Source organism: Dicentrarchus labrax, unplaced genomic scaffold, assembly GCF_905237075.1.
Source record: "Dicentrarchus labrax unplaced genomic scaffold, dlabrax2021, whole genome shotgun sequence".
In the NCBI taxonomy this organism is placed as follows: domain Eukaryota; kingdom Metazoa; phylum Chordata; class Actinopteri; family Moronidae; genus Dicentrarchus; species Dicentrarchus labrax.
In genome coordinates, this window is record NW_026136701.1 from 16,368,571 (window position 1) to 16,384,530 (window position 15,960).

Genomic DNA, 15,960 nt, shown 5'->3' on the forward strand with positions numbered 1-15,960 from the left:
TTGTGGGGAATGATGAGGTTAGAGCCTTATCCCAAATATAATTTCTTTGTACAATATCTATTTAAACAAACAAATCTCTCCACCATGAGTTGGCTGGTTAAAATTAGGCCTCGTTCCACAATCAGCTGTTGATGACGCAGCCTACAGTATGCATAACCTTTTAGTGAAGTGTATGGTTAATGTTTGACAAACTGTAAAACGAAAATGGAATTGGCATGGAAATCTGCATGTTTGTTTCTGTTACTATTTTGTTCATTTACATTCTGGTGAACTGACCCTTTAATCCTTGAAATGTTTTATTACCAAACCCATCCCCTAGAGGTCACTGTATTACAATCATTTGTTTCACCCAGACACATCAAACACAAAATTCTCAGAACAAAATGTCTCAAATTTGCTACCTACAGTGACCTCTTCACAAAGTCACTGTACAAGAAGTCACTGAAGCCCTTCGAAAATGTCCAGTCTCATGCTGTAATCTTGGCAAGCAGTGCCACAGTGTAAATGGGAAGCCGTTTTTTAACCAGAGGTTCAGGGCTCAAATCCCTGCTGTTTTACTGTTACCTAATTGAAGTGGTGCAAATTAAGAAATAACCGCCTTATGGGAATGATTTCACAAACATGCATATTTGATGAAGGTGGCAAAATACCAAAATGTCCATAAGGCATTGTCATTACACCAAATTAGGAAATATTTCATATATTACATGTTAGATTTTATATGCATGAATAAATATATATTCCTTTGGTTGCCAAAAACTCATATACGGTATATTATGTTACCACATGGTGATGTTACTTATGTATGGGCTCAGGTTGACCCGTGTGAGGCCAGACTCTCTGTTAGACCTCAGTAATGCACTATTTGCATTTGTAGTGGGCTTTTGAAAAACAAGCTCAAAATTATGTTTATATATCTCATAAATCAGGAGACGTTATGACCTATCAAGGTAATAAAACAATGTTATTTTTGTTTTTTAACTGAGGGCACAGGGTCTCTAAACAGAACACTGGGGTTACAATGACTTTATTGTTTTCTACCTGCGTGTCCATTAATCGTACATGTCTTGTGTGGCTAAGCATTGCTCAAACCCACAGAACTTAATTTTAAATCATATTGGAATATTCTCTAATCTGCATGTGAGACTGCAGAAGGATGGAAATTGTTTTTGTACATTTGTTGCTACTAAATTTCATGATTTTATGTGCTTATGTGTTATAAAGATAATCTCCCTGCTTTTGTTACAGAGTCCAATAGTTCCCAAATGTCTTATCTGCCCATTGTTCATGTTTTAGAATAAACTGTGAGTTGTGTTGAGTATGAAAAAAACATCAGCTTGTGCTAATAGGCCCTATGACAAAATCCGTGCATCTTACAAACTGCTGTAATCAAACACTGGAAAAAGCCTTGGAAGTGCAAAAAAAGTCCTCCAGACAAACACAGATGCAACGCAATCTGTAACAAGTGAAAGAACTACTTGTTTTTCTTGCTGAAAATAAACTCAGTCAAAGTGTATTGTAATAGGACAGCCTTGTTTCATTTGATTTTTGCTCAGTATGTTTGAAATGATTCAATAACTTGAACCTGAGCAAAAGAAGAAGAGTGGGGAGCTCTGCCAAAATAGCCTGCAAGGTCACTGGTCTGATCCAGGCACAGCTATCTGAGTACTCTGAGAGGCCTGTACTTGTGAAGGCCAGCAGCCCTGTGTACTGCACTGGTTACATCCTTAGATGGTAGTTTAAGCTGATGTGTCTGGGTGGCACACTAGAGTACCTAAATATAAAAAGAGAATCAACAGAGACTCATCACTTTCTTCTGCAACTAGTTAAATCTGCTTGTGAAATGATGTTGTCTCTTGTGTATGCAGTTAAATCAGATTTTTGAGATATGAAAGTATTTTTGTCTTTTATTAAGCTACAAATCCCCTATTTTCTCTCATAAATTAATGTTAAACCCAGTGGTGGAAGGCTTATTTAGATCCTTTAGTGAAAGTACTAATACCTTGAAAATACTCAACTATAGACCTGCATTAAAATGTTTTCTTAAGTAAGGGTATGTAAGTATTATCAGCAAAATGCACTTAAGAAATAAAAGTATTGCAGTAAAATGGTCCCCATCAGTGTTTTACTATTGTTATGTGATGTTTTTTGATTAATATTACTGCTGCATTAATGTTTATTCTACATTTTATAGCTATAGTTGTTTCTGATTGAGCTAATTTTAACGATTTTATATACTATTGGGTATTTTAATCTACAGCAATGCATCATTTTCATCAGCTCATCATATGTTTGTAGCGTCACTGAGAGACTTTAGCAAGTCCAGCACAAGAGATACAGAGTATAGTCACGATTTTGTTTACTTTAATGTCTGTGGGAGACTTCAATTGCTCCTGGCCAATTACTTGTCTATAAGGGTAAAGCAGTGCCTAGACTCCTTTATTTAAACTGGTAGTCTGATGAAGATCAAGATTTCTTTTTTTAAAGAGACCTTTGTCCAAGAAAGAACACATACAGTATGAAAGCATACACAAACAAAATCACTTTAAATACACAATTACATAGACAAATGATTTCCAGATTAAAGAGACCCTGGAGGTCATTTTTGAAATGTTCAAATGAAAGGAGGGGTTTTAATTTAAAGTGTGGAGAAATGCTACATCAAGACTGAAGCTAACTCAGCTCATAACTAATAATAAAGTCAGTATGATACATGAAACAGTGTGTCATTGTTTGACTTATATGCGACTACTGTGAGTGTTGAGTCAGTTAATGTCAAAATAGAGGTCAAATGAGGGGCAGGGAGGCACAACTCAACCTATTCATTTAAAATACATGTGACTGGGCCTTCACTCTCAAATGTAACCACATATTTCTAGTGTTCATTATATATATTTTCTGGTCAGCTGACATGATATCACTGCCTGCTTTGTTTCAACTGGGCAAAAATACCTGAAAATTATCAAACAAGATGAGCACAAGTTGGAAGTATGTGAACTCCTCCCTGCAGGTCCCTCGTGTGGAAATTATAGCTCTTCCTTTGATTCCATCAGTCAGCTGCCTATAGCATTATTTACAATTATCTGATCAATAACAACTTTATTTCATTCAGTATGTATGGTACACTGCCAGAAGATGTTTTTTTCTGGGGTCATCTGTGGTTGGTGGATAAATGTGCAATAATTTGAGACTGGCTCCATCTTGTCTTCAGTAAAGCAATGTGATCAAGTGCAGGATATACTCTATGGCTCGATATCACTTTTTCATGTCCGATACAATGCCACAACCTTACCGTCTTATTCCCTCTCATAAACAACCAAGCGGTTAATAATTCATTTTTATGGATGCACTTTTCTTAACCTATCTAAAAAACATCATACTCAAACAAATATTCTACTCCCATGAAGGAAGAAATACATAGTCCATAATTTAGTTAAGCCTTTTTGTAATAGTTTAGGCTAATGGATTGTTACCATTACTTTATTGTTACTCTTTATCCTCCAATATCTGATCTAGTGATTTTGAGCATTATCATCTTGGCACACGACTAATATACTCATCTGAAATAGTTTTGATTCACATGAAGGTTTTTTGGACACAAGGACTTATTAAGATGTAGAAAAAAACGGCTTAAAAAGATTTGTATTTAGACCTCATCCCTGAAAGTTGGACTAAGAATCAATAATTCAGGCAGGTTTCATAAATATTGCTCTCCCACATTTTTGGGTGTAAATGAAACTCAACTGTTCTAGTATTCATGGCGACCGCCGGTGTCCCGGGGCGGTTCTCAGAGGCTCTCACAGATCATTTGGAGCAAGATACCAAATGAGTCAAATGGGAAATATAACTCTCAACTTGCTGAGGTCATTGTGCAGTTCAGACTTCAACTTAATATTTAACTAATTTCAGATAATGGCATTTATTGAAACGGAAAAAGATGAGATGAAGTGCCAATCATGAAACACAAAGCTCTCTTTTTCTTTATGTTAGTGTACATTTGCGCTTTTACTCACTGACACTGGATATTGTGTCCAATTGTCCAATGTCTGCCTAATTAAGATGACTAAATTCTCTTTCAATTAATTTTGTATGTCCTACATTTTCTGATATATAATTTGGTGGGAAATGGCTTACATAACATGAAACTGAGTCTATGTGCCATATTGTGTACTGTGCTGTTGTATTTCGAGTCAACCATTGCCAAGAAAGAAAGCCCTGCAGCTGACTCTTGTGTCATATTCCTTATTACACAAGGTCCCTGGATGAGAAGATAGTCTACAGTAGTTCTGCCAACATTATCATGTGTCAATACATACTAAATGAGCCAGAGAATTACCTGCTTAATTCATGTGAAAGCACAAAGCATAAAATTCTGTTTAAGGTATACAAGCTGTAAAATAATCAGGAACATAAAGTTATTGCGAAGGGACGAAAGTCATATCTGAATAGCATTTTATTTTGAGATCCACCAAATTTAACTTATTGCTATTGGGATATTGTTATGAAATGAACTGGAGAGTGACAAAATCTTTACAAGCTGATTAAACACTTACTTACACTACGTGTTGTTCACACTAAAATGGAATGCAACAGGATGAGCATAATGTGTGTGGAAGGGGAAATTCCAAATTTGGTCAACAGATGGTGGCAGAAGGCTGACAATAACACACAAAGAATATGTAGTATGTTGAAGTGGTTCATTGTTACATAAAGATAAGAATATATGTATTTTCCCAGAAGATAATGTTCTGTAACCTTTAGATGCGCCATAGTACGCTTGAACAGCCAGAGTTTGGTAGACCTCCCTCATCACAGGCAGAAGCACAAAGTGAAGACCCGTTGCAAGTTGTTTACTTGGTCTACTCGGTCATTAATTCATGAAAATCATAAATAATGATTATAATCTTTGAAACAGCAGGTTCTCCTTGCTACTGAATTTATAATTGCTCAGACAGACACGATGCTGCTGTACCAAAGAATAAGAAGTTATGTGTCATATTGCAGCTGTGTAGAGATGTGTATTATCATCTCCATGTTCACAAGTTTGTTTACATAACGAAAAAAGACTTTCACCAGCATTAAATTAAGTGAATACCACGGCAGCCCAATTAAATTGTGGAAACCATTGCCACCTTATTATGCCTTTAAAAATACTCATCAAAAATGCCAAGATGGGTCTTTTTCTGAATTATCTACATTCATGTCCCTTGGAAATCACTCTCTGCTAAAAAAAACCCAATATTAATCTCTAGATTGAAGCTGTGTTTTGTAATACCGGGAGGAAGAATAATAAAAAATGGTTATTGCACTCTATATTATTAATGTGTGAGAAAAGAGTTTCAGAGCCGCGGGCTGTCTGGGAGTTCAGAAGCTGTAATACTTTAATTTTTCCTCCGTTATATTAGAGAATAACATTTTTATATAAAGCTTTTTCATCTCTGCATGTTTCCCCCCTTTCCCTGCATCAAAAAGTGACTTGACCTGAAAGTATGCTTACATACATACAAATGACATGTACGCTTTTTTGTTTGGTCTCTAGTTGTGTTTGAGCAGTCATTATCTGCACCACCACACTCCTGCACCAACACCAAAACCTTGACTGATTGTGACAGTCATCTGGCCTTGAACAGCTGTTGTTGTAGTATGCATTCAAACCAGCAGGTGGCTCCATCTCTTCCTTTACGCTGAAAGAAGATCCACTATGATCCATATCACACCACTTCCTATGAGATTCCATAATGTGAGAACCTTCTAAACATCCAGTGATGTTTGATGATGCATGCTGTGCAGGCTGTTGTCCTAATGTGACATCCAGGTATGTGTTTGAGATAATAGGAAGACCTTAAAAAAACTCAGTCATAGCACTGCCTTTTTGATGGTTTGACAAATTATACTTTATTTTTTTCAACGCCGAATACATGTGTGATAAAAAAAAAAAGATGGCACCACAGAACCTCTAACAAATAAATAAACAATATTCTGCCATTGTTGTGCCAGACATCCATCCACTTATAGGCCTAATCTGTTTTAAGACTGAAAGTGCTACATAAACACATTGTATTTTGGAGTTACAGGAGGATACAAATTTGGTGCAAAGAAGTCCCATTAAAAAAACCCATAATGCAGTCTGCGTGCGTACCCGCGCCCACGTGCGCGAGCATGCACGTGTGAAAGTGAGGATGTGTAGGCTTACGTGGGATATAATATGTGAGGGCTTTTTAAAAATTTTTTTTTTTTTGCTTTAATCGAGATAATAACAACTAATAAATATCACCCCCAATGTAATTTCAGCATTCTGTATCTTCTTTTTGCGGTTGCATAACTGTCAGGTAGGTTATTATAATGATGTGCACGTTGCGAGTTTCTCCCCCTCGACCAAATCCAATCACACCCTCCCCCATCTCAAGTACAATTACGTGATGGGTGACGTTTCAGCATGCGGAGGAGGGCGCTGGGCAGGGACCACTTCGACCATAGAGGACTAAACGCTATTTCATTTCAGCGCAGAAACAACGCATTCAAGGCAGTGGACCGGGGCGCCTCGCTGAAGCCTAGCCCATTGTCTCCTTCAAACAGAGCAACTAAGGAAAAACGGGTTTGACCAAAAACAGCGGTGTAGCCCATAAAGGAGTGTCCAAGTGGTAGGCATTGCGGGTTTGTAAAGCCACAGAAAAAAAAAGAAAGAAAGAAGGGGGCCCTGGATAGATCTGGCCAATAACGGAAAATGAATCACAGTCAAGTTTTAATAATATGAACACGAGCCGCGTTTTGCTGCAATTGGCGACCAACTATTGATGCTTCTGCGCCGATCGTTTTCCAGACCATCAGTTCGCGCGGACTTCTTTTGTTCGTATCGCTTGAACCCCAAATTCTAGTCTGCATATTTGTGTTGCCGCTGTAAAAAAAAAAAAAAAAAAAGAGTTAGTCGCTCCACAAAAAGAAAAAAAAAGAAAAACCAAGATGAATTTCCAGTCGAGCGTCCCAGTGTCCGGTATCTCGCAGCAGTCTCAGCCAGCCATGCCCACTCCAGGCACGGTCCCGGTGGCAGTTCCCGTCCCTGTTCCCCAGTCCATCCCGTCCCAGTTCGGATCCGGATCGTCTGCGAGCTCAGGGGCTGGACAGTTCGGTTCGGGGACTGTTTCAGGCCAGGCTTCCCAGCCCGGCCCAGCGGGCTCGCAGTTTGTTTTGTCCAACTCAGCGGCCATCAGGGCAGAGATCCATCGGTTCGAGTCTGTCCACCCGAACATTTACGCAATCTACGACCTGATCGAGCGCATCGATGACCTGGCCCTGCAGAACCAGATCCGAGAGCATGTAATCTCCATTGAAGGTGAGTAAAAAGGGGGGGTCATACGAGGTTTTCACTGTCGTTTTTGTGCTACTCATTCATTGAGGGTTGGGAGGCATTGGGGAGGAAGGGGGGGTTGATGTGTGTCTGTTTTAAGGGGAGGGGGGGTCCCCATTCCCTTCCTTTAATGTACACATTGTCATGGGCGCACAGCACAGTGTCAACAATCACACTTTGAAGCTGGTTGCGTAGTCGATCTCATAGTCCTGCTCAAAGCAGGAATTGCCCCCATGCCACTGCAGTGTTAACAATAAAATGTTCAATTGCACTCACACAAGAGGCAGCCTGTGCAGATTGTAATTAGCTCTCGAAAAATGTGTCTGCTTCTTAATGACACTTGCTGAAGTGAACAATGTTTTCACATCTCATGCACTAAAGTCTGACCTCCAGTGAGTGTCTGATTTTTTTTTTTTTTTTTTTTTTTTTTTGCTGTGGAAAAGAGGTTACCAACGTGATGTTACATGAAACAAATGATTGCCCCTAACAATGCAGAGGCACACTCTTTTTGTTACACAAGGAGCAGAAGAAATAATGATTGTACCACTAGAGATGGCATTATGGACATAATTGAGTTTGTTAAAAAGCCATTTAGTGGGTACATTCTTTGTGACGTTGGAAATAAAGTCCAAATGTTATTACCTGACCGGGGACAAATGACAGTGACTGTAAGCCAGACCTCCCCTGGTATGTGGGAAGCTCCAGCAGCTTGTCAAATTCAAGTGTGGATGTCAGATGTGAACGTCTTAAATGATGGTAGCGGTTTCTCCCTGCAACTCACCCGCCCATGTATCCAGTCAATGGCTGCGTGACATAGCAGTCAATGTAATGTCCATCAAAGTCAGCCGTCATGGGTCTGAAGGAGTATTATAGCGACTGCCTAAATGTACCTGTTTGCACCATTGTTCCAGTACTGTCTTTGGTAGCGTGTTGATTTAGGTACATTTGGTACCGTCAAATAAAAGGGATCAAGTCGCAGTTCATTTTGAAATGTGAGCTTTCATTGAAATAGACCTACATATGTAATTGTTTTATTATGTTTCTAGTTTCTAATTTGTCAGTAAAGCCAGCTTGGCTAATTTGTTTTTGGCCGGAAATTGCGCGTTGACAGTGAAAACCGAGGTAGTAAATACAACAGTGTTATTGTTTCATATTTAACTGCAGGACAATTTGAGAAAGGCTCCAGTTATTTTGTTAATATTCAACAACTACACTTCCCATGAGGCACTGTCAACATGCCAGTGGCAAAGGTTCATGGGAATTGTTGTTGAATGCTTAAAAATACATGCTTAATGCAACTTTAAGGAAGATATTGACATGTTGTTGAGATATTAATGTAGATTGTTGGCATACCAGTATTTATCAACAGACCTCAGAACAGTCAGAGATGATGTCAATATTTACCTGAAGAAGGAATAAAATCCATAAATTGGCAGACATTGAACATGCTTCAGGGTTTTGTACTTTTTGTTTGGCGTTTGCTGATTGATGAACAATATTCTCTGAGTTTTGATATTTACGTTGGACTAACGCCACACAACGTAATGGTCACTCACCACAATAAAACTCATGCAGTGGAGCAAAACGAACGAAAATGAAAGTCATCATCATAAGAAAATTAGAAATCAACTGGTGGGCCTGCTGTGTCTCCGTCTAACCTTTTTTGAGGAAAGGATGTTTTTCCTTTTTTCTGATGCCTTAGGTTTGTTACATAATCTTCTTAATGAAGGCCTGTCTTTATTCTGTGTCTTGATAGGACAACACTGGGGCCTTTTATGAGTTATCTGTTAGATCTACCTTTTTAAAAACCAAAAGGTTATTGCTTGCTTTATTCACAAATCTGTTTTAGTACAAATAGTTTGTTTCTTCTTCCTAAAACATGAGCAAACACTTGACATAAAGGAAAACTCCACCCTCTCCTTCCAGGTGTCATAAATTTAAAAAAGTGATTTTGTGGTGTTGAACTTCACTATTATTGTGGACTTATTCTCCTTGAGGCTGTGAGTTTGAGTGCAAAGTTAATGCTTTATACAAGCATTTAAAAATATAGAAAGCTAGCTAGGCAACACGTTAATTAACACTGGGTTATATAAGAAGGACACTGTACCTTCTCTTGTTGTCAAAGCACAACATATGGACTGCATTATTGTTTACATTACTGGCTTGTTTTGGTGGAGAAACTGGTGTCTCTGTCTTCCTCTCAGTTTCTCCTTGTGTCAGTGTTGAACATTAGCAAACAGATTGGATTGCTGATGTTGGAGACAAGAGGATGTCACATTGTCTATATTTGGCCAGGTATCCTTGGGAATAAAAACAAAACTATAACAGTTGCTGCATTGTGTCCATACCTGCAGGCTTATACAAAATGTTAAACTGGGAAATATTTAACCCCAAAGCAAAAGTCCCCTGCTAAACAACAAAACAGGCACAGAAATGCAAACTCCACTCTCCCTGTAACTGTTTATAGACTATGTCTTGTTAACAACAGAACCCAACCGATATATCGTATCTGTATTTGCGTATATGTGCTTCGATAAGTGCAGATATATAATGCAAAAAGCTTGTAGTTTTTACAGTACTGATGTTTTTTATTATTATTTATTCTTTATTTTCTCTGTGTTCTCGGCTCACTTCTAGAATTGGTTGACAATGTGGTCTTCATGTTAGCCTTCTGAATACCTTTGCAGAGTCATATCAGTGCAAAATCTGTCTTTATTCATTCCATCTAAAAAAAAAAATCACCGTATTGGCTGCCATACTGATAAATGTGTGAATTTCTGCACTTTAAAATCGTCATCGGCCTTAAAAAAAAACGTATTGGTCGGGCTCTAGTTAACATGTTCGGGGTAAACTTTGAAGTTATGTGCATGAGCAATGGTGTTGACTGTTGAATTGATATTTCTAAGTGTACACTGAATGTCCAAAGGCATAACAGATTTTGGTGTCCTCACAAAAACATTGCATTAGCTTTGATGTACATTCTGGTGCTTTTTCATGCTGTTAAATGAGATGCAGTCGCCCTAATAACTGTAACTTCAAGACGCTTTGAAGAGCTGCAACAGGAGACATTGGCCGACTTGTCTCCACCTGCACCATGGAACTGCAGAGCTGTTCCTCTTCAATCTTGCATCATTGCAGAGTCTGTTGCTAAGGAACCGGTGGCTCATGCATTTAGCTGAAAATGCTGAGGAAAGACTGAATAGAAATTACAGCCTTACAAAATGAAATCCCATCGTTACTAAAGTTTCCCTGTTATTTTGTTGATTAATAAGACCTTTTTATGATGATGACACCCCATGCTGGTTTTTGTGTATGTTTTGTTTTGCCTCACATTGTTCCCTTTGCAGTAATTGATATTCAGGGTGCTTTCTGTGAGCCAATTCATACTACAATTCCAAATAACATTGTTTGTCTTTTTGAAAAAGTGAATACAGGACGACTGAAGCTGATTTAAATTGGACAAGCATGTAATTCTTGAGAAGATGGGGAAAATGACCAGGCCAGGAAATGTGCAAGCAAAAACGGCAGTGCCAAAATATAGAGAAGTACTAAATGGATTCACTATTAAATTCTTGAAGACGTTTTACTACTAATCCAAGAGGCTGGGTAACCTGTTTAGGTGCTCAAGGGCGAAACAATTGCTGTTAGGTCCCTGTTGCCTCCAATTTCCCATCAAGTACAGTGCACACAGCACACTAAAGATAGCAGCTTCATTATATTCTGCACAGAGACCCAGAAACCAACCAGTATCCCAAAAAGCAACTCACACAGGGTGAACCTAGGACGTGTTTTCGGGGGCACAGGGGTAGTTGCCAACTTTGCCTGGTTGATAATCCAGTCATGAGACTAAATTAAAAATAACATCTTTCATCTGAATTACAGTGAACCTTCATTGACATAATGCTAAAATGATTCTAAAATCCCCAGGATTAGATAGTGAGGTTGTTGATGTGGCAAACCAGCACTTTATCAATGAGGCTAAACTCAAAGTCTCATTTCTATGTGGGCAACCATCCCCTAGATAGCCTTGTAACTGTGTGCCATGATGGGACATATGCAGTAGTTTTTGGAACTTGCCAGACACATTGACCAACAGATTAATTTATACCAACTGCGGGATGCTGCTTAAAATCATAAAGATTTGCACATAGTGTTTATAGTCCAATTCAGGACAGGACTGACCACAATTAGAATCACAGATTAATTGAATAAGAGAAAAAAATGGAAAATATTAATGACAAATTTAGTGTAATTGTATGTAATCTAATTTTAAATAAAGTTTTTTAGGTCTACATGTCAACATGTGGAATGAGTGGTAGCTCTGCCTCTTTCATTGACTGCCAAATGTGTTCAATCTCTTAACATTGCCGTTAATCATCATAATGATTACACTGGTCTTATCCGGTCTTCTTGCCAGTGGTCATTTTTAAGCTTTGCTGTGAAGTAACATTGATGATGCAGCAAAAAAGCTGAAGTCTTTAGCTGTCAGCCAAGAAAGTCAAGTCCAACTGAGAATTGCACCACAGCAGTGATAGACTGATATTAGGTTAAACTCCATCCAGCATGCTGCCAAGTCACATGTTGTCATGAGGACGATAAAGTAAATAAATGACAATAGCAAAGCTGTACATCACCCGGGTTGCACAATACGTACTGTGCATGTCACTGTCAAGTTGCAACTTTAAAGCTTGACCTAAACTGTCCTCTTAATACACCAGAGTTAGTTCTGATAGCCAACATAATGAACACCCAACAGTCCTCTGGCATGACATTGGATACCATGTCCTTGCTGCATAATTAATTGTTTTAAATAGCAGATAGGCTAATTTATTCCGAACAGCAAACTAATATTATTTGTAAATGTGGTAGTGCTGTTTACACCCTGAACCTTGAACTAGAGTTCGAGGGTCGATTTTGTCAGGGATGTGATTTGAGGGAAATAAATGCGTGAGGGTTTGTAAGTAGAATAAAATCCAGATCACTGATATGGAGTCAGCTGCAGAGATGGCATCTGTAATGTGATTTCAGTTATATTTTTAGCTATTCATTTGTGGAGGAGTGTTCCATTAGCAAGACCATGCCCTGGGAATAGTTTTCTTGGTGGTTCTATTTGCAATGGGAATTCTGATTGCTACCCTAATTTATATTCACGTCAAACTTCTGTAGTGTTCTTTAATTTTCTCAGTGCATAGTCCAAAAGAAATGTGGATGTATGCAGGTATGAGAAGTACAAGAGCACCGACTGTGTAGCAAACATGACTGGCATATAGCAAAGGGCAGGAGCGGCACAGGTCGGTGATGGACAGGGTGATGTAAATACCTCTTCCTGCTTTTTTAGCCTCAAGGCGGCATTGCACTTTCTCAGCAGCAGGTTATGATTTCAGGACACTGACCTGTGTATATTTTGAGGGGATTTCCTAGAGCCGAGTGTTATGATGTACATCATCTTGTATCTTGAGTAATAACTGTGTTTCATAAAACTGCAAAAGCTCATGCTGACATTCATATTTTTAACTGACAGTCCAATGTCAGAGCAAGGGCAGGCACCCTAAATCCACTGCTACTCAAGAGGGGTGCTTGGGATTTCAAGAAAGGACTAATAAGCCTGCACAATGGGACATTGTGTGCTCAGATAGCAATAGGGACGACACAGGGAGATACAAAAAGCACACTGACTGAAGCCTCAGAGCTCTCTGCTGGCATTGTGTGTCACCTAAGCAGCTCCCTGGTACACACTGCATCTCTCTTGTAGTCAATTGCCAAGGAGAGCATGAGCAGAGTGCTCATCTGCTAATCACACGCATAGAATGATGATAATGCATGTTTCCACTGCTGCTGAAGCGGGATTTATTTCCTCATGACCAGTGAGATGTAAAACACTGAAATATCTTAATTCCAGTTCTTTTAATTGAACACATGCTGTTATGGTGTAGCATAATATACTACAGCTTTTGTAGTTTTAATTCAAGAAACATGATGGTAAAATATAGTCCTGAAACCTGAAAAAACAGCCTGCGTTTATATAGAGTTTCCAATGAGTTGTAATGGTTGAGACGTGAGTGTGGTTGTGGGGTTTGAATTTGATTTGAGGAACTGGTCTTACAGTTGTCACTGTTGGCCATCTGTGTCAGGAAAATACTGCAGCTTCTTCTGGCAAGTAAAATCTTCACAATGTGCTCATTATATTTCAAAACCGTATCTGTGAATATGGATTAGAAACTGTTATAGAGTTGGAGATGTCAGTCAATACCACCAGCTGTGTCTCTTACACGGTATGTCAATGTAAATGGCTGTTAATGTGGAATGCTAGTGTTTATAGAGTAGCTCAGTAAGTATTTACTAGTTGTAGATCTTCCGCCTAAATAAAGGCTCACATAAACACATCTGTGAAGCATGGAATAGGCCCAATCATGACCTGTTTTTTTGTGTGTTTTGTGAGTTACATAGAAAGCACGTATTAAACACTGCTCAATTGGACATTAGTATCTCTTGAAATTCGTAGATACTAATTATTTCGCCTTATTTTGAGGCATTTATCTATAATAGAATATGAAGTTCGAACTGGGAGGTTATTAGCCTAGCTTAGCATAAAGACTGGAAGCAGGACTAAAGCTAGCCTGGCTCTCTCCAGAGTTAAAAAACGAATCTAAAGCTTACTCATAAACAACAACATGTTGCATATTGTTTGTTTATCTGTACACAAACACAGGGATGATGATTCTAGGAAGTCACTTCTTCCGACTGTTGTTTTTGCCAATAAATAGTTTCAACACATGACTCCCTGTAAAACCCTCAAAACTCAAAGTCATTTTTGTATGTTTATGTGGTGGTTAAATTATGAACGTACGTGCTAACTGGTGAGATTTAGAGGCGTTTGGAGGAATGATTTTTAACTTAGGAGAAAGCCAGGTGAATCATTCCCCCCTGCTTCCAGTCATTATGCTAAGCTAAGCTAGAGCATAACACCTCCTGGCTCCAGCCAGAGCCCGTCTACGGAGAGCCTGGCCACTCTCTATTAAGTCCCATTGTACCGAATTTTGGTTGCAGTTCCAGCAGAGTTCCACTGGGGGTGATCGCCCATGAGTGCAGAATGAACGGGAGCAGATGGAGCTAAACGGCTAAATTTGTCTCTTTCACCTGATTGTCGTTGAGAAATCTCAGATTTGATTGTAGTTTTTGCAAGTTCAACATGGGTTATAGGTCGAAAGTTGAATGAACGAGTACTTATGTCCTTTCGATTTCTTACAGGACGAGTTGTTGTTGCCCATAACACGCTAGCATTCTGCTAATGAACGCTGATTGGTCAGTGAAGGACTGATTACGACCAGAGATCCCGCTTGATGGCATCGTGGCATCCGAAGCGGGACCTGAATGTTAAGGCGGATTTTTTCGCCCAAGTTCTTTTTTTTTAACACAGCACCTTTTTTTTGGGTTGCTGGTACTTTTATCTGCCTATCGTTATGTCTGTGTTGTTGATGCCTCGAGAGAAAAGGAAGTGCCGAGCGCGGAAGCACAAAGAGACCCAAGGCTTGCCGTAAAGCAGTATCTCTGGCCGTACGATGTGTGTGACGTAATTGACATTTTAAAAGACTTTTTAAAGCAAATAAGTGACTCTAAAAAATCTAACACCCAGCAATGTGTAATTTCTTTGCATCCCCTTTCGAATGCAACATTCAAATTACTAGACCAAAAATTATATCCTGAGAAAAGTGGATTTTGAGGGGTATAGCTCCATAGAGCTCCATTCATTCTGCACTCATCCTGTGAGCGCCCTCATATGGAACCAGAGGGGAACTGAAACAGTTCAGAACCCGGAAGTATACCGAGAGTGGAACTTGTCTCCTTATTAGACATTCTCTGCTCCAGCTCTATACATAATGCACAGACACGAGGGTGGTATCAGTCTTCTCCTCTAACTCTTGGCATGATGCTGAACAGCTGTATTTACAAAATTGTTTCACTGTTCCTTTAAATTACTGGTAAAAATGGCATTTCGTTATTTTTTTTAGCTGCCGTTGAGTATTTCCAAAATTTAAGGCAAACACAGATTACCCACGAAATACACATTTCACTTCAGTTGCATCTGTGTTGGAGAAGAGAACGATCCAGTATCTGTAGGAGGAAAGAGCTTCTTTGCTGTATCTCCCGTCTCAGAGGTCTACACCACTGTCAAGCTCTCAGTTGAGCCTTTTGATGTGGTGTAACACGGATTAATCTCAACACCTGAAACGTGCATGCAGCTCCCATGTCAAGTCGCCCAAGTGGGCATTGATAAAAGTATAAGCCTCTTTTGATTTGAAGACATTGTCAGATCCTCCGTAGCATCTGTTGCAACCGAACCACCTCTCTGCTTAGCATTGTAAGTATCGGGTTTCAGCCATGTTTAAGCCTTGAGAGCAGTGTTGAAAAAACACTTCACATCAAGTTTACGTCACAGGTTTATTCTCGGGAGTGTAGTAGTAACAGACTTCACCCCTGACAGATGCACACCAGATAACAGGGTCTGCACATGCCTCGCTCTCAAAAGACTCCTTGTTTTGTGATTAGCCTATACAGTGTCTCTCATATGCAGCTCCAGAACGCTCATTAGACCCCCATTGAAATTCATTTTGACA

The 15,960-nt window shown here is 39.2% G+C and overlaps 1 protein-coding gene across 1 annotated transcript in view; it reads left to right on the forward strand.

The window, feature by feature from the left end:
* The first annotated feature begins 6,486 nt into the window (after positions 1-6,486).
* agap3 (ArfGAP with GTPase domain, ankyrin repeat and PH domain 3) overlaps positions 6,487-15,960 on the forward strand; it is a 113,739-nt gene continuing 104,265 nt past the window's right edge. The window contains exon 1 of the mRNA XM_051419935.1: positions 6,487-7,330. Coding sequence (XP_051275895.1) covers positions 6,961-7,330 — 370 coding nt within the window. The 5' untranslated portion in view covers positions 6,487-6,960. The remainder of the gene's footprint in view (positions 7,331-15,960) is intronic.